Source organism: Nerophis ophidion, linkage group LG10 (assembly GCF_033978795.1).
Source record: "Nerophis ophidion isolate RoL-2023_Sa linkage group LG10, RoL_Noph_v1.0, whole genome shotgun sequence".
NCBI lineage: Eukaryota > Metazoa > Chordata > Actinopteri > Syngnathiformes > Syngnathidae > Nerophis > Nerophis ophidion.
Window position 1 is genome coordinate 11,659,257 of NC_084620.1, and position 20,210 is coordinate 11,679,466.

The window sequence follows — 20,210 nt, forward strand, 5'->3', positions numbered from 1 at the left end:
ACTAAAGATACTGTACATTCAGAGATGTTAATGAAACTTCCTAAATACCTGAAACTCCTGGTCAATAAGCTCCTGGGCTGTTTTGGTGCGCAGACAGTCCACCAGCTCGGTATCATTGCCCCCAGTGCAGCCCACTAGCTTGGCCAGCAGCGTGCCTCGTCTGCGGGCCTCCGCTGGGCTGACGGTTGCCCAGGGCGTGTTGGGGACGCCACTCTGCAGGATGGCTCTGGTGAACAAGGGTCGGCTATCTGGAGACAAAAGATGAAATCCCACTGAAGCGCCGCCGGCACTCTCTCCAAAGATGGTCACCTGTTTGTGAGGCAATAGAACACTAGTCAGCGTTGACCCCTGCTGAATAAAGCATAGGGAAACAGGCCGAGAACCTGTTTGGGGTTTCCTCCAAAGAAGTGGATGTTGTCCTGAACCCACTGCAAGGCCATCCTCTGGTCCAGCAGGCCCACATTTCCCGGAGCCTCGGAGGAGCCATCCAGAGCGAGGAAGCCAAATGCCCCGATGCGGTAGTTCATGGAGACCACAATGACGGTCTCGCTGTGTGCTAGGTAACGACCATCATACACGTCCAGTGAAGAAGAACCACTGTAAAACCCTGCAAAAGATGTGATCGTTTCAAATTGTCCATGTGAAATAAATGTTCAATATAAGTGTACCTCCGCCGTAGATCCACACCATGACGGTAAGGTTGTGAGGTCTGGGTGAGGGGGGCACCCACACGTTGAGGTACAGGCAGTCCTCACTCATCTCCCTGTTTGGGTTCCACATCTCGCTGCCCATGAAGCCGGGGAAGGTGGTGTCTACAAACTGGTAGCAGGCATTGGGGTAGTAGATGGCGTCGTACACAGTCGACCACGGCTGCTTGGGCTCGGCCGGCCGGAAACGTCGCTTCCCCATGGGCGGCTCCGCAAAGGGGATGCCAAGAAAGGCGGTGACATGGCCCCGCTCCAGCACAGGCATGTGAAAGCCCCGCACTAGGCCCCCTTGGGTCAGAACGGTTAGGTCTGCCTCGCTCTGAGGAGAGACTGCAGGGACGAGGAGAGAGACGAAGAGGAGAATCTGGGAAAAGAGGAAGAGGACGGCGCGCTGCATGATGGACGCAAAGATGGAGGCTCTCTTCTGCTTCCCCTCAGCCCTGCAGACGGACAGAGAAGGAGACAAAGTAATGTGATTACTGCTCAAGGAGAGGGATGAAGAACAGAGAGAAAGGTAGACAAACAAGACGAGGACACAAAGCCAATTACACAAGGACACATCTGAAAGGTGACAATTTCACGGAAGAGAAGATGTCATACACGCAACATAAACACATGGAGGAGAGGGAGGAGAGGTGTGTAGGTGGGCTTCCCAGCAAGCTTTATAAAATATTCAACACAGGCACAGATGAGTCGGTATCATTACTTTCCCAGCTTGTGCTTGCCGTCTGCACGCTAGAGTTTTATCATGAAACATTGGCCTTATTACACTAAAGCGTTCACACATCGCATAATTACAAGAATTTACATTTTCAACATTTGGAATTTAAACAAATAACATGCACAATTTGATATGCTTAGGAAGATTTACTGGATAAAATAGCATTTCCTTTGTGTCTCCCCTTTAGGGACACCCTGTATACTTCATTGACCATTACAAATAAATTATTGCTTCCTTTTTATATCCAGCTATTACTTATGACTTGGACGTTTTTGTCAATACTTTTCCTCCAATATTTAATTATTCATCCTTAGTGCCCATACTTTATATGTCTTTATTTTAATTGCTTGTTTGTTTCACTTTCATTTTTTAACCAGGTGAAAAACTCATTGAGATTAAAATCTCTTTTGCGAGAGTGACCTGTGGCCAAGGGGGCAGCAAAAACAGGTTTCATAAAGAAATAGAACAACAAAAACAGGAGCAGAGACACACTATAGTTAAAAGTACAAATTACTTACAACGTAAACATAAAAAATGCAGTGGGTAAAAACAAGTTATAAAAAGCACTTTGTCCAATAGAAACCGCTACTTAATCCTTTAAATGGTCTAAAATTCCCCCAAAGTCATTAGATTCTTTTGTAATTAATTCCATGACCATGGAGCAGCACATCTAAAGGCTTTTTTTGTGCTGTCTCTAGGAACCAACACGCCAAGGATGCCCTGTGACCTGAAACTATAGCGATTGGATTCTCTACACATAAAAGAACATATATAACCGGGAACTAGACCAAGAAGTGAGTTATATATATATATATATATATATATATATATATATATATATATATATATATATATATATATATATATATATATATATATATATACATATATATATATATATATATATACATATATATATACAAACCCCGTTTCCATATGAGTTGGGAAATTGCGTTAGATGAAAATATAAACGGAATACAATGATTTGCATATCATTTTCAACCCATATTCAGTTGAATTTGCTACAAAGACAACATTTTGATGTTCAAACTGATAAGATTTTTTTTTTTTACAAATAATCATTAACTTTAGAATTTGATGCCACCAACACGTGACAAAGAAGTTGGGAAAGGTGGCAATAAATACTGATAAAGTTGAGGAATGCTCATCAAACACTTATATGGAACATCCCACAGGTGTGGAGGCTAATTGGGAACAGTTAGGTGCCATGATTGGGTATAAAAGCAGCTTCCATGAAATGCTAAGTAATTCACAAACAAGAATGGGGTGAGGGTCACCACTGTGTAAGCAAATTGTCGAACAGTTTTAGAACAACATTTCTCAATGAGCTATTGCAAGGAATTTAGGGATTCTACCATCACAAAGTTCAGAGAATATGGAGAAATCACTGCACGTAAGCGATGATATTATGGATTTTTGATCCCTCAGGCGGTACTGCATCAAAAACAGACATCAGTGTGTAAAGGATATCAACATATGGGCTCAGGAACACTTCATAAAACCACTGTCAGAGCTCACCTAAGATGGACTGATGCAAAGTGGAAAGGTGTTTTGTGGTCTGATGAGTCCACATTTCAAATTATATTTGGAAACAGAGGACGTGGTGTCCTCCAGCACAAAGAGGGAAATAACCATTCGGACTGTTATAGGCGCAAAGTTCAAAAGCCAGCACCTGTGATGGTATGGGGGTGTATTAGTGCCCAAGGCATGGGAAACTTACACATCTGTGAAGGTACAAACAGGTTTTGGAACAACATATGTTGTCATCCAAGCAACGCTATGATGGACGCCCCTGCTTATTTCAGCAAGGTAAGTGTTATAACAGCGTGGCTTTGTAAAAAAAAGAGTGCGGGTACTTTCCTGGCCCGCCTGCAGTCCAGACCTGTCTCCCATCGAAAATGTGTGGCACATTATGGAGCGTAAAATACGACAGCGGAGACCCCGGACTGTTGAACGACTGAATCTCTACATAAAACAAGAATGGGAAAGAATTCCACTTTCAAAGCTTCAACAAATCGTTTCCTCAGTTTCCAAACGTTTATTGAGTGTTGTTCAAAGAAAAGGTGACGTAACACAGTGGTGAACATGTCTTTTCCCAACTACTTTGGCACGTGTTGCAGCCATGAAATTCTAAGTTAATTATTATTTGCAAAAAAAAAAAGAAGTTTATGAGTTTGAACATTAAATATCTTGTCTTTTTAGTGCATTCAATAGAATATGGGTTGAAAAGGATTTGCAAATCATTGTATTTCGTTTATATTTACATCAAACACAATTTCCCAACTCATATGGAAACGGGGTTTGTACATATACACGCATATTATATATATATATATATATATATATATATATATATATATATATATATATATATAAAATAACATCCATCGAGAAAATCTGCAGACTGACAAAGATTAGCAGTTTGCTTTTGCATACAAAGTGCAATGGTGGAAAAGGTTGCCAATTCAAGTACCAAAGCATAAAGCATAGTGATATACAGCATCCATTTGTTTTCAAATAAGTGTCGGGTGCATGCATAAAAACTCCATAATCTAGCAAAGGCATAAAAGTGGTCAGAATCAAGCGTTTCCTAACTCGAAGGGAAAAACAGGACTTGTTTCTACAAGATTTTCTATGTGTGTTTTAAAAGACAAGTTCTCACCAATATCAATCTCCAAGTACTTATATGTCATGACCATTTCAAATATAACCTAATGAGCAGTTGATATTTTTGGAATGTTCAATGGCAGTTCTTTACCATTTGAAAATAACATAATCTTAGATTTCTTTGAATTTAGCACTAGTCTTGGCTTGGTCAGCCGGAACTGAACAACATCAAAAGCAGACTGTAGGACCTCAAAGTTTTGCAGTACAGCAGGGGATGAACCGTGTGGCCATGTCATTTGTATAAAAATAGAACGCCCCATCTGACACATTATCACAGAGTATATTTACATAGATGAGACACAACAACAGACCTAATATGGAACCCTGAGGTACACCCTTTAATACAGGGAGGAAAGATGAGTAGGACCCAGCAAACTGGATGCATTAGGTTTTATTGGACAGGAAATTCGAAAACCACTTACAACATGCTGAGATATAATTCTGTGCAGTCTGTCAGACAAAATGATATGGTCGATTGTATCAAATGCTTGAGAAAGGTCAATAAATATAGCTACACAATATATTTTACACTGCAATAGCCAATGATGTCAACCACAACGTTGATAACAGCGGTTATGGTGCTATATTTTTTTATCTGAAACCTTATTGATTTTGAGAAAGCAGACTATAGGTGTGTAAGAATTATTTCAGTTGTTCAGTAACAATCTTTTTAAAAACTTTAGCTAGCATGTATAACTTGGAGAAGGTTCTTTAGTTATTAAGTAAGCTAATTTCCATATATTAGAAATCTCATTACTGGACAAAGAAAGATTAAAAATATGTGCAAGAGATTCTGCTATAAAATCAACGGCTATCTTTAAAAAGAAGGGCTCAAGTTTGTTAGGACCTGCAGTTTTACCAGGACCCAGTTGTGGTAAGGCTCTCTTGACCTCAAACACATCTATAGGAGTAAAACTAAATGTATTAGCTATGAAAATGTGAAGGGTTGGTGACATGCAATCTTTCTGATCATTCGGCTGATTTGGATGTGGGTGATAAGGAGGAAAATAAAAAAACAGAAGGAATAAAATGTTCATTAAAACCAAGTATGGCTAATTTATCAGACTACTTGAGTCTTTCACGATACAGTTTGGCGGATTATTTGTGGTTTCACTTCCATAAGCTATTTTATGACTTTCCAGAAATTCTTAGGGTCATTTAAGCAACTGGTGGTTCGCACCACATAAAACTGAAGACTTTGACTTCTTGACAAGAGAAGTCAAGCAATTTCTCAGATGCCTAAAAAACATCAAGTCAGCTTGGGATTTTGTGTTTCTAGCCTTGGCCCAGGAAGAATACCTTTCTTTTCGTAGACTGGACAATTCAGGAGAGAACCAATGATTAATACTTTCAGTCTGAATTTACATAGAAGAGCATACTTGTTTATAATATTGATACATGCATCATGAAAACATTTCCAAGCAAACTCAACATCACGAGTGACCTTGGACCAATCAAAGACCCAAAAATTATGATGAAAAGATTTAACACAAAAATGCTTAGGTAGCTTAGGTCACTAAAATCACTTGCAAAAATACCAATATCAGAGTATTTATGAGATGCATTTGTCAAAAAAAGATCAAGATGGGAAGAGTTCTCTGGGCATTTAAGACTTGGACAGGTTGGGTCGCTAATGAGCGGTGTAAGATTAAGAGCTGCGGTGCTGTCTGCTATGCTGCTCTATCATTGTCAGTCGCAAACAAGAACAGTACTCTCGTATTGCGTTATCACAAAAGTCTCACAATATTGCAGCGGCCATATTTTGAATCAGATCTACAATCAACCGATTAATAACTTACTGACCGGACTTCGACCGATCCATATTAGGGTTGTCCCGATACCAATAATTTGGTACCGGTACCAAAATGTATATAGATACTTTTCCAAACAAAAGGTAACTAGAAAAAATGTCAATATTGGCTTTATTTTAACAGAAAATCTTACAATACATTAAACGCTCAGACTCAAAGAACAATTGTACAAGGTAAAACATAAATTCAAAGTCATTAAACACATTGGGCATTTCTTGTTTCACTTAAAGAACACATTTACAATTTTCCATCCCATCCATCCATTTTCTACCGCTTATTCCCTTTTTGGGGTCACGGGGGGCGCTGGCGCCTATCTCAGCTACAATCGGGCGGAAGGCGGGGTACACCCTGGACAAGTCGCCACCTCATCGCAGGGCAAACACAGATAGACAGACAACATTCAGACTCACATTCACACACTAGGGCCAATTTGGTGTTGCCAATCAACCTATCCCCAGGTGCATGTCTTTGGAAGTGGGAAGAAGCCAGAGTACCCGGAGGGAACCCACGCATTCACAGGGAGAACATGCAAACTCCACACAGAAAGATTCCGAGCCTGGATTTGAACCCAGGACTGCAGGACCTTCGTATTGTGAGGCAGACGCACTAACCCCTCTGACTCCATATTACATTTAATCTGCCATAATCAAGGATTAGGTTGGAATACAACAGAACGTTTTACTGACATTATATTAAATTACTCATTATTTATGGTTGCCAGTCCTGGTCTGTGCTTTAAGAAAAATACACATATTAGCAAGTACTAAAAACAAAACTATGGATAAAAGTACACAGATAAGACATGTAGCAGGCATAATACACATTGTTAAAGATAAAACACAAATTGTAGGAATTTGTTACAAAATGTAGTAATTCAATTTGCATTAGTTGATGCTAATTTGGCGATTTAAACTCCGCTATCATTTGGCATTAAGCCAATCAGCTGTGTGCACGTCTACGTATCTACATGTGCACAACAGGGGAGCTGGTTAACTCATGCGAGAGATATACAGTGTGTGCGTTTGCAAAAATGGCAACGTGTTGGCTGAGTGACGTCAGTGAGTGAGTGGCCGAGTAAAGAGAGAGAGAGAGGTAGCGCGTGCACTGCGCAGTAGAGTGATCAACGGGTCCGGTTGTGTCCTGCAAAACTAACAACAAAGCAACCATATTTTCACAAATCAGTGGCCTTGAATTCTGATCGGAAAGCAAAGCTTAGCAGAGCCATTGCCGGGCAAAGTGAAGAGTCTTACCCCCGACGAAAACATCCACTCTGGAAGGAACGACTGCCCTGTACTTCTAGACTACGGTCTGCATGTGAGCCGAACAGCAGGACAGGTGTAACAACTACATTATTACCTGTCACTCTTTAAAACTCCTTGTGCAGATTTGAATGCTTATTATTTAAAAGTTTGCCTATGTCTGAAGCAAAGGTTGTAATACTAATCGCCACTATTGGCAAGGCGTGTTTTAAAGCAGCACTTGCAGAGCGGAGCCTCCCTGTCCAAAGCGTCACTTTTATTGTTAATTTTGAATCCCAAATACCTCCATATTGCGCTTCCCGCACCCTCTTTATTAACCAGTAGAATTGCCGTTTTTTGCCATTCTTCCTCTCCAAGATGTTATTGATTGTATGCCCTTCGTGTTTGTGTTTTGAAACACTCAACATCATGCGCCTTGGCTCTGTAGGCACCGCCGCACAGCAGCGTTCAGATGAAAGAACGGTACCGGTATTTTTCAAGGCTAGTATAGTACAGATTTCAATTAATTAGATTAGTGGTACTTTCTTAGTACCGGCATACCGTACAACCCTACTACATATTGATCAATCCAGAGGCTTGCCAAACAATATATTCATATCTCTAAAGTTAAAATCGGTTATTGGTTTGTACAAATTATTTTTTACACCCCTACAAATTAGTGTAACATTTAATAAGGCATTCATCCATTTTCAACAGCGCTTAGCCTCAGTAGGTTTACAGGGAAGATGGAGCCTCTCCCAGATGACTTTGGGCTAAAAGTGGGGTACACCCTGAATTGGTGGCTAGCCAATCGATGGACACATCATCTAATGATATATCTGTTTTTTTTATTAAATATATTTTTTTCTATAAATTTGCTCAGGGCCAATGAAAAATTAGTTGCAGGCTGAAAACGGCCCCTGGACAACCCCGAACTACTGTGATTCTACAGCCATGAAAAGTACAATTAGTGCTCCGTGTAAGCCACACACAAAAATATACAACATTGGCATGCAAATCGTTGGATGTCCGATGGATAATGTTTCCCGGTCTATAAGTAAAACAGTTGTTCAGGAAAGACAACATGATAGTTTCACTTTGCTGTATTATTCAATACATCCAATGTTATTATGCAGTGTGTGTGTGTGTGGGTGCGTAAAGTTGACATGGCCAAAATAGATCCTCTATACAACAGTACGGGAATGTTCCAAAATAGTGTCAATACCCTACACACATGCATGCACGCGCGCAGACACACACACACACAGTTGGCCATGATGCTAATTTTGTAACTATGACAACCATACATTGCATGATATAAATAGCAACCTCAAAGCAGACAGGTGGGAGACAACTGTTATCTGTTTTGCTAATATATGATTAGACATATACTGAATTTATTGTCATTGAATCTTCAATAAAGGATTGCACTTACTCTAATAATTTTGGCAGTAGTTTGCGTCAAGTTATTTGAACCTACTTAACAAACATCACAATAACACCAGCACACATTTGTCTGCAAAGGAGTAGGAGGAAGCATATCTTATGTAATGTTACCATTTCTTTGTGTCTCAGCATTTACTGATAATTAATCCACACAATGTATGTGTTTATTTTTTGTTAAAGTTTCTTCAATTCCTGTGTTTAAGTGTCATCCAAAAGGGAGAATAAAAATGATAAAAAAATAGAAAGGGGAAAAATAGGTGTTAAAAATAGAGATAGATTGATAGTAAATGAAAATAAAATGCATACAAATGAATTTACTAATTTGTTTGAAATAACTAATTTAATTATAATGTATATCCTACAGATAAATGTACAAACAATAAATGTAGAAGTAAAAACAGACAATCATTGAACAATGCATAAATCAATGAAGTAAATTGATTAACCATTGATGTAGTACTGCTTTTTTAAGTTGCTTGTTTAATTTTGTAAAGATACCCGAACATGTATCAGATGTCTGACCGTTTCAGTGGCGTCTCCAGACTATTTTTTCAGTGGTGGCACAGAGTTCTGCAAGGGTGGCCCCCATATAAAAATCAGTCTACCCCAGGAGCAAAATGTCAACTTGAGGCACAAAAAAAAAAAAATCACAGAAGCCATGAAGTCAAAAGCTTGTTTTTACGCAGTGCTGCATGTTGAGTGTAATCCAGACTACCAAGTATGGAGTGAATCGTCGTGTAAGACAATTGTAGACATTAAACAATATTGCAAAGCATTGAGCTAGTGCAGAATGTCAAACAATAGTTGCCACAAAATACAATTACAGTATGTCAAATTTACTCTTTAACAAAGTAATTTTGTAACATTCATAAACCTTTTTTTTTTTAAATTGAAACCGATTATGTCGTTATTCTACTATTTACATTGCTGGCAACAGAATAATAAAAAATGTTACACAGTGTGCCTTTAAGAGTATTTGCACAAGTAAATTACATGGATGCAGTAGAACTAGAATCACGGTGGAATAATAAAAGATGGTGGGACTGAAATAACGTTCAAAACAGATGAATGCCCTTGTTCTTGTGTTGGAAGGCAAACAATTTAAATACGCTTGTGTAAAAACAAATACTGTAACTAAAAGGACCACGGACATCTAGAACCTGTCTGCACATCTTTGGTCATCATCAATCATATACGCACCGATTAAAATTGCTCGCTAATATGTATGAGCCAAATCCACTGATTAAGATGGCAAATATGTGCTCGCTGGATAAGATTGCCCGCCACTAATATATGAAGTGTAAACGATAAAACATTGAATATTAAGAGTATGTGAACCATTCCTTCCTTGTTTATTTCCCTGACGATCTCCTTAAAGTTTTGTAATCCATTATCAATCCATCAAGTTTTCTATCAAAGTACCTCAAGCAACTAAAACACAAATCAAATCAAAATCATCAAATCAACTTTATTTATATAGCACATTTAAAATTTACCACAGGGGTAGTAGCCAAAGTGCTGTACAATGGGCCGGTTAAAATATAATATGAGAATCGAGCAAACAACACAACACAAACAGAACACGATAATAAATAAATAAGATAGATATAATAAATAAAGCATAACAACAGGTTCACAGCAGGTGTATAATGGGGTGCCATTGCAGGATGGATATCACTCAGTGTAAAAAGCCATGGAATAAAAGTATGTTTTTATAAGAGATTTAAAAACAGGAAGAGAGAAGGCTTGTCTAACACTCAGAGGTAGGTCGTTCCAGAGCTTGGGAGCAGCAGCGGCTAAAGCTCTGTCACCTTTAAGCTTCAGCCTTGTGTCAGGGACCGTCAGTAGCAGCTGATCGGCTGATCTTAGGGATCGGGTGGGGCATTAAGGCTGAAGGAGGTCGGAGAGATATGTTGGCGCGAGGTTGTTTAGACATTTAAAAACAAATAGAAGGAGTTTAAAATTAATTTGGTAACGCACAGGGAGCCAGTGAAGGGACGCTAATACAGGGGGGGATGTCCTTGCGTCGGCGGGTCTGTGTTAGCAGACGAGCAGCACAGTTCTGCACAAGCTGCAGGCGGGCGAGGGAGGCCTGGCTAATGCCTACGTACAGGGCATTACAGTAGTCTAAACGATTCGAGATAAAGGTGTGGATTAATTTCTCGAGATCATGTCCTGATAGAAGCGGTTTCACTTTTGCTATTTTCGATTTTTTTTTCGAATTTAAAATCTGAGTCAAACTTTACCCCCATGTTTGTGACACAGTCGCTGAGATACGGGGTCAGAATGCCGAGGTCAACGTTGGGGGAGGGAGAGCGACTTGGACCGAACAACATAACATCTGTTTTGGCTTCATTTAGGCTCAGGAAGTTAGCTGAAAGCCAGGCTTTGATGTTGTGCAGGCAGTCAATGAGAATAACCGTGTTGTTTTGTGCCATGGGAAAATAGATCAGGCAATCATCGGCATAAAAATTAAATGCAATACCGTACTTTCTAAAAATAGAACCAAAGGGAAGAAGGTAAAGCGCAAATAAGATTGGGGCAAGGATTGCGCCCTGGGGGACCCCATGTGGTAAAGGAGCTGTGGAAGACATAAAACCGTCTATTTTTACACAATAACTCCTGTCGGTTAGGAACGACCGGAACCAGTTGAGGGTGGCACCCTTAATACCCACACAGTTCTCAAGACGAGTAATTAAGGTCGCGTGGTCGACGGTGTCGAACGCAGCAGACAGATCTAAAAGCACCAGGACAACATATTTACCAGAATCAGTTGACAGTAGGATATCGTTAAAAACTTTTACAAGCGCTGACTCTGTGCTGTGGAGGGCTTTAAAACTGGAGTGGAACAGCTCAGTGATACCATTATCCTCTAAGAGGGGCAACAACTGACTGTAGACAACATTCTCTAATATTTTGGAAATGTATGGAAGATTAGCGATAGGTCTAAGGTTAGAGAGGAGAGAGGGGTCGAGGCTTGGTTTTTTTAAGTAGAGGTCGTACCACTGCATGTTCAAACTCTAGTACAAGTGTGGTGATTGTTTTGCATATTACTCAACAGGCCTAAGGTAAATGGGCTAAATGTTTTTTTATTTATTTATTTTTTCAATTGTGTATGGTACTATTCGACTTCTTTTATAATGTACACATAGTTCAGTGGGCACGTTGTGTTTTTGTATCACATATTTTAACATTCCTTGTTGGTTTTTGAATAATTAGACCAAGAACTGGAAAGGTTGTCCGGATAAGTACCTTTAGAATAAATCTGTGCATGGACCTTTCCTGTATTGTACGTGGTCAAGAATAAACGCTGTGTCCCACACACACACAAGGGCAGACTACCAAATTTCAATATCTTTTAATTCATGTTTTAAAAATAAACCTGGGACTCCCCAACTGTTGTTTGGGGACTCCTGAATTAAGCAATTGTTTGGCGTACCTCTAGATTGAGCCCGAGTGCTATGCGTACCAAGGTTTAAATAAACATAGTGCTAAAAATTGTTCCACCTTTGAGTGGGGTGGCACCTGGGGTGGCATGTGTCCCCCCAGGCCATCGCCTAGACACGCCACTGGACCCTTCAGCTTTTCTGCCACTAAATCTGCCATAGAGTGGAACACATGTTTCAATCTTCTTACATTTGCTTTAAGAAATTTAATAATGGCGGCATGGCACGACAACAGCAGAGCGAGCCACAAAATAATTATACTCTTTAATGACATGCTTAAAGTACACACAGTAGAAACAAAGACAAAAGGAAAATAACTGAATGTTCTACAACTCAATGTTGCACTACGGGAAGACTGACCTTTTGCTGTGTGGCTCCTAAAGCCAACGAGGAGATTTTCAGACCTGGAAGGGAATAGTATCATTTTGTTATTCCTATATTCACACCCAAAAGGTAAGAGAAAAGCAGCTTCTGCTTAAAGGGGTCATGTTATGACTGTTTTCCCTCTAAATTTAAACACTACCATGTATTCTACATAACATGTAATGTTATCTGCTTTTTATTAGAAATGGCAACAGCAGAGGATTTTCACATGCATGCACTAGCCAATCTGCTCCACATACAGTAAGGAGAGAAGAGAAATAAATAACGAATCTATTTATCTCTTTGGACTACAACTGAATAAAAATAGCAGACTTCAGTTAAACCTATACCATATATGGAGATATCAAAAAGTCTCAAATTCCAAACAGCTCGTTTGGAGAAAATCTGGGAGAAGGCATTTAACATTTTCGGACTTATGGGGATCGTAAATAAACAAAAACGGGTACCATCAGATAGGCCTGGGTGATATGGGCTAAGATAAAAAAATAATTTAATTCTGATTTTGCTTTTATTTGATAAAAAAAAATGTTTTAAATGACTGCATACACTGCATCTTACTCTTAGCAAAATTTTAAATTTGTCGTTGTTTTTAGATCAGATTTAAATTGCACTTTCAATGCAATAATTTTCATAAAACCAAATGAAGAGTTTCCTCTAGGAGGCATTACTTCTGTCTTGAATAAAATAATGCTGTCAACAAAAATGTAGCATCATACCTTGCATGCAAAAAAATAATCTGCAACATTGCGAATAATAAAGTGCAAACTTAAAACTTCTGTTTGAAAAAAATCAATCAATCAATGTTTACTTATATAGCCCTAAATCACTAGTGTCTCAAAGGGCTGCACAAACCACAACACAAACCACTACGACATCCTCGGTAGGCCCAATACTTTCGTAAATAAAAAATGTAGCATTGTACATTCCATGCAAATAAAGCATTTGCAATATTGAAATTAATAAAGTGAAAACTTAAAACTTGTTTTGAAAAAAATACTTTTGTAAATAAAAATTTAACATTGCACATTGCATGCAAATAGATAAACTCCAATAAACAATACTGTAACTATACCAATACTCATTAAATAGTAATACAACTCAATCAGCTTTATAAAATACTACTGTAAATGATAATGTAGTATTGTACATTGCATGCAAATAAATAATCAAGGGAAACACTGAGATGACAATATAGTTTTAGTAAGTGGATAAACGCAGGCTTTATTCCCTGAAGTATCCTGGGCTTCTGTTTAGTGTGTACTGATGTTAAAGACAATGTACACTTCATTGCTCATGGAATATATCACTATATTGATGATTGCAGCCTTTTGAGACATTTGGGATTAAGGGCTGTATAAGTAAACTTTGATTTATTGATTGATTAGATGAGTTATAATTCCACAACAGTTTTGCAGCAGCCGACGCGCGTACGAGCTGTCTGGTTTTGCATGTGCAGAGCGACTGCTATAGTGATTGCTCTGTGCAGTGTAGTCCTTTTTGATCACACATGGAACTTTGTGTAAATGATTTCACCAGAGAAAGCTGCTTCTTATTTGTAATTTTTTTGTTGTTGCGGTCTTGTTGGCCTCCTAAAGAGTTGCATTTCCCCTACTCGGCTCGATTGCTGTTTCAGATGCTGGAATAAGTTTGTTGTGCTGCATGCTGTTTAGCATGCTTGTGGATCTCCGTTCAGGGAGTAAGGGGGCCAGCGAGGGCTACGGCAGCTAATGTGGGCGAAAAGTAAGCCGGCGCAAGAGAAAAACCTACATGTTTTATTTTGTAAATCGTCTGCAACAAAAAATTTGAATTTATCGATAAAATCGATATATTATATATATAAAAGTTAATTTTGCATAATAGGACCCCTTTAAGGGATTAAGCATTTCATTGTATTTATCATAAGAACACTTCATTAACATTAATGTGAAGGTTACAGAGCTACCATTAAAAACAATATATTGGCAACCAGGAATATGAGGGTCAATGAAAGAAGAAAGGGATGGATGATAAGTTAATAAAAGGATGGAGAATGGTGGGTAGTAATAGTAGGTGCCAACTACCAAGTGATGGCCGTTTTATATTTGGATGCTGGGCATGCGATCACCTTCACAACACACACAAGCCTGCTTGAGAATTGCAGTTGGAGATAATGGGGAGAGACGAGGGACATTGTGGATGGCACAGGGAGACACCGAGTGGAAAGAAAGTGTGTCACTTCTCAAATTAGACCCAGGAATTTGTGTATGAAGTTCACAGGAGGATTGATTGCATGGACGGAGATGGCGGGAAGGATGATGTGGGGGTGGGGGTGGCTTAGGGTATGTCGTATGTTTCCACGGACAAAAAAAAACTCAAATCCTAAGCAGTGTGTGGAAAACACCCATTGACTGCCTAAAATAATGCTTTTTCCATGACAACATTGAAGTCCCCGTTTGTACTTCATGCATACATGACACATGGATAATTGTTATTATTTGTATAAGCAACAGAGAACTGCCATTGTGTGTGATTTCAATGTGTCACTCCAAAGTCCTGCTGTCCTTTCACATGCTTTCACAAAATGCATGGACTTGACTTAGAGTAAACATTTAAGACAAGAAGCTGCCATGGAGAGCCGCAGCTGCGTGACGCTTTGACTGGCAGCGAGGGGAATCGCTGGAATTTTCCATCTTGCAACAGCACGCACGCATGCAGTAACACACAACATTTAACCCATTACACACTAAATTTAGTACATTAAGCAGAAACAAAAAGGTAAACATAATTATTTTTGTTACTAAAAAAGCAAGATATTGAAATATTAAGTTGAATTTTTTACGGCTCTGTTGCATTAAAGCACAGGTGTCAAACTCAGAGACCTGGGCCCACATGTAACAAGCATGCTTACACACAAAAACCATGGTGTACGGCATTTTTCCACGTCATGAGCTGTATCAAGACTGACGATGTTAAATGTACGCTGCTTCACGCCAACTTCATGGCTGACGTATGTACATTTCTACAGGCTCTAGATACTTTGCTGACATACAGAAGTGGTTGTTCGGACGTAGCCAGCTTTATATTCATATTAATAGTTTTGAGGACATATATCATTTTTTTCCACCTATTGCTGTCAAAAGGTGTTTCTGCAATTCCTTGGCCATGTCAGGCAGACAACAGCAACTGGTGGTCACCGCACACTGGCATCGGAGACCAATGAGGATACATATACTGCTGCTACTGCAAGAAGCTCTCCTGTGTTGTAATAAACAGAATAACCAAACAAGACTTATAGTATTTGTATTGTTTGTGATATGCTGGCATGTTTACATTTAAAAGATTGCAAAATTACACAATTTTCGTCCACTGGCACCAAGCGCTGTAAAGCATTGAGGAGGAAGGGACGAACGCTCGTCTGTTTTGTCAATGTACATCCATCTTTTTCTGGGCGATATGGCTAAAAACTATATGACTATAAACATAATTATTTATTATGATTTATTTAAGCCTGCCAATAAATACTGTAAAAAAAAATCCAAGTAACCAACAGTGCTATTTATCAGTGGATAGGGCAGGGGTCACCAACTTTTTTGAAACCAAGAGCTACTTCTTGGGTACTGATTAATGGGAAGGGCTACCAGTTTGATACACACTTAAATAATTTGCCAGAAATAGCCAATTTGCTCAATTTACCTTTAATAAATAAATCTATATATATAAAAAAAAAAAGGGTATTTCTGTTATTCATTCCGTCGTACATTTTTTTTCCTTTTACGGAAGGTTTTTTGTACAGAATAAATGATGAAAAAAAACACTTAATTGAACAGTTTAAAAGAGGAGAAAATAAGAAAAAAAAGGAAAATTAAATTTTGAAACAGTTTATCTTCAATTTCGACTCTTTAAAATTCAAAATTCAACTGAAAAAAATGAGGAGAAAAACTAGCTAATACGAATCTTTTTGAAAAAATAAAAAAAATAATTTATGGAACATCAGTAGTAATTTTTCCCAATTAAAATTAATTTTTGAATTTTAATGACATGTTTTAAATAGGTTAAAATCCAATCTGCACTTTGTTAGAATATAAAAGAAATTGGACCAAGCTATATTTCTAACAAAGACAAATCATTATTTCTTCTAGATTTTTAAAAGACTTTGAAATAAGATTTAAATTTGATTCTACAGATTTTCTAGATTTGCCAGAATATTTTATTTTTATTTTAGTCATACGTTTGAAGAAATATTTCACAAATATTCTTCGTCAAAAAAACAGAAACTAAAATGAAGAATTAAATTAAAATGTATTTATTATTCTATACAATAAAAATTTGATTTAAATTGTAAGGAAAGAAGAGGAAGGAATTTAAAAGGTAAAAAGGTATATGTGTTTAAAAATCCTAAAATCATTTTTAAGGTTGTATTTTTTCCTCTAAAATTGTCTTTCTAAAAGTTATAAGAAGCAAAGTAAAAAAATAAATGAATGTATTTAAACAAGTGAAGACCAAGTCTTTAAAATATTTTCTTGGATTTTCAAATTCTATTTGAGTTTTGTCTCTCTTAGAATTAAAAATGTCATGCAAAGCGAGACCAGCTTGTTAGTAAATAAATAAAATTAAAAAAATTGAGGCAGCTCACTGGTAAGTGCTGCTATTTGAGCTATTTTTGGAACAGGCCAGCGGGCGACTCATCTGGTCCTTACGGGCTACCTGGTGCCCGCGGCCACCGCGTTGGTGACCCCTGGGATAGGGTGTCTGGTAGCCAGGTAGGATGAGCAAGGCTATACTAATACAATAATTATAGTAGACTTGAAGGTAATTTCAGATTTGGGACACTTGATGGCAGTAGTGTATAAGCTTTTGAACACGACACAGTAGTTGGGGAAACTACTCATCAAAAGAGAACTGCACTTTTTTTTTTAATTTTGCCTATCATTATGACAGACAAGAGCACACACTTTTTTTTTTACGATTTTAAAGCTAGAAAAAAAAATACTTCAAGGATGTGGCTAATGAGAGTCACCGTTGTAGCCTTCAAAGCCCTCTAAAACAACTTTAAAACCCTCCAGCAACGTTTTATATACACAGTGCAAGTCTATGTATAATGTAGTAACAGACACGTTCATAACAATACATAATATATTCAATATTTACTGTATTTTTGATAATTTTAATAATTTCCGGGATTGATTCATTCCGTGCATTGATTTCTGTTTCCATAGCAGCGCACGCCTGACTTCTGGCAACGTACAGTATGTGTTCCTACTTCCGGAATCAAACATGAGTGTGTTTTCTAATTATGTTACGGTATGAAAATTTATTTTTACAGTATTGTGACCAAAATAATCATGGTAACTATTGTTATCACAGTAATTTTAAATGCGCCTGCTGCATGAGAACTCTCAGTCTCAGTCCCAGCAGCTGACGGGAGGACGCTAGTTGAACGTTCAGAATGAAACCGCAACATCAATTATTTTTCTCTTCCAACAGCATTGTACTCTTAAACGCACACCGAGACTCCACAGATGTAGAAGCGAATGAAACGAAGTGAAACGAAGCGATCGCCTCCGTTTACTTGGAGGGAACATTTCCAAAGCAAAGTCTGTGTTGTCGCCGCCATGTTTGGTCGAGCCAAACGGCTCTAGTGCGCAGGCGCTGCGGCGCTTCAGTTTTCAGGAAGTAAGCAGTGTTGCCTAAAACGCATTAATATATTAAGTTTTTTCTGTAATTAAAAATGTAAACGGTATTACTACGAATTTTACTCTGGAATTTTATCGCGGTTTATCATTATACAATCGTTACCGTTACAGCCCTATTTCTAATCATGGCAGACTTGGTAACAGAAAACGAAGACAGCTATTTTTGGACAAATGGAAATTTACAACCTTACACTTTTGAAGCTAAATATACTGCTGCTTAAAGAAGCCAACACGAAGGAAGAGTGAGACGGAGACAACAGAAGATAAGACAGGTGGATGGAAGCGATTTTGACGCTATAAATATGGGATTTGGAGCTAAGCTATTTTGACATTAAGGGATTGCTTGCTCAAAATCAACAGCAAACATCCCTGGCCAGCAGGACCAGATGAACAACTGTCCATCGAGTGAGTCCCTATTATATCAACCATGATACACGCAACACATGTTAGTACAACTTCATTACACACACTGTCTGGCTAGCTCAGCTGTGTACAAACAAAAGATGAAATGTGGGCTAATACGTTACTGATGCTGTAATATGATTGTTCATGATTTTCAGTCAGTACAAACTGTTGTTGTATCGCAGTGTTGTGGATTACAAACTCACACACATTGTGTTGACGTAGAAGCCCGCTTATTTCTTGCCGTAATTAGCTTTTACGGCTAATACAGTAGCATGGCCATGTGTTACTACGCTACGAAAAGAGTTCCTAAGTGTTCGCTCTTAAAATAACAATGTCTCTACAGCTGGGTTATTATACAGGTTACGGGATGTAAATGAAGTATTGTTTACGGTTTTTGAATGCATTTTTAAAGTAATTTGGAGGTAGAATTAATAGCTCCCATTAGCTGCATTGCAAGCCACCTAGAACGAGCAGATTTGTATATGCCAGAAAGCAACAAAAAAAAAAAAAAAAAAATGTGTGTTCTTGTCTCTTAATGATAATGAATGACAGGCAAAATTCCAAAAAAAGTGTAGTTCCCCTTTAAAACGACACATTGGATGTGTCAGGATGTTGCTCCACCGTCTGCATAAAACCAACAAAACAAAAGATAAGTTTCTGTTATTGAGTTGATGTATCAAGATATCACTCTCTCTCTTTTCAGTTCATGCAGTGAATCCACAGCGAGACAGAAAGACGGCGCAACCAAATTTGGTAATCGATACTGCTACATGATTGGCTGTTGGCGTTTCCCTCCCATTGGTCAGTGAATACTGTTAACTGACTGGTTGTTAGCGTGTCCCTCCTATTGCTCAGTGACACTTCCTGTTTGCTGGGTTCCCGGACCACAAGCGACTTCATTAAAAAAATCTTGCTTCATAATTTCTGTTTTTTCCCACCAAAAAATGTAAATATATAATCGTATATTTTATTGAACACATTTTATATTAGGCCCTGCGATGAGGTGGCGACTTGTCCAGGGTGTACACCGCCTTCCGCCCGATCGTAGCTGAGATAGGCGCCAGCGCCCCCCGCGACCCCAAAAGGGAATAAGCGGTAGAAAATGGATGGATGGATGGATTTTATATTAATATCGATTATGTGTATATTGCAATATATATTTATATCTTTTATCGGCCTATCCCTTCTTCTTCCTCACTTTCTTCCTGATACCTGACCATTTCTTTGTTATTTCAAGCCGCTGGTGATCGTTCCAAACACCAGAAAGAACCACCTTCTACTGACTTGGGATTTAACAAAGATGCAGCCCTTAAAGGCCTACTGAAATGAGATTTTCTTATTTAAAACGGGAATAGCAGGTCCATTCTGTGTGTCATACTTGATCATTTCGCGATATTGCCATATTTTTGCTGAAAGGATTTAGTAGAGAACATCCACGATAAAGTTCGCAACTTTTGGTCGCTAATAAAAAAGCCTTCCCTGTACCGGAAGTAGCAGACGATGTGCGCGTGACGTCACCACATTGAAGATGTTTTGGGGAACATTTTTCATTTTTCAAAGCATATTCTACATTTTTTTGGTCCTAAATTAAACATTTTCAAGCAAAAAAATGTCTAATACTGTCCTGATCCGGCCCCTCTGCTGCCGCCTATCTTCTTTTTGTTGCAGACCCTTTTTCTGGGTCACGGGGCG

The 20,210-nt window shown here is 38.5% G+C and overlaps 1 protein-coding gene across 2 annotated transcripts in view; it reads right to left on the reverse strand.

Annotated features, from left to right (window-relative positions):
- ache (acetylcholinesterase (Yt blood group)) overlaps positions 1–20,210 on the reverse strand; it is a 40,375-nt gene that overhangs the window by 12,416 nt on the left and 7,749 nt on the right. The window contains exons 2-5 of one of the 2 annotated variants that reach the window (XM_061912354.1): positions 12,418–12,461; positions 669–1,147; positions 384–607; positions 49–309 (exon numbers count right to left, since the gene is read on the reverse strand). In XM_061912354.1, the coding sequence (XP_061768338.1) occupies positions 49–309; positions 384–607; positions 669–1,104 (921 nt within the window). In that variant the 5' untranslated portion in view covers positions 1,105–1,147; positions 12,418–12,461. The remainder of the gene's footprint in view (positions 1–48; positions 310–383; positions 608–668; positions 1,148–12,417; positions 12,462–20,210) is intronic. The other variant, XM_061912355.1, reaches the window with a different exon arrangement.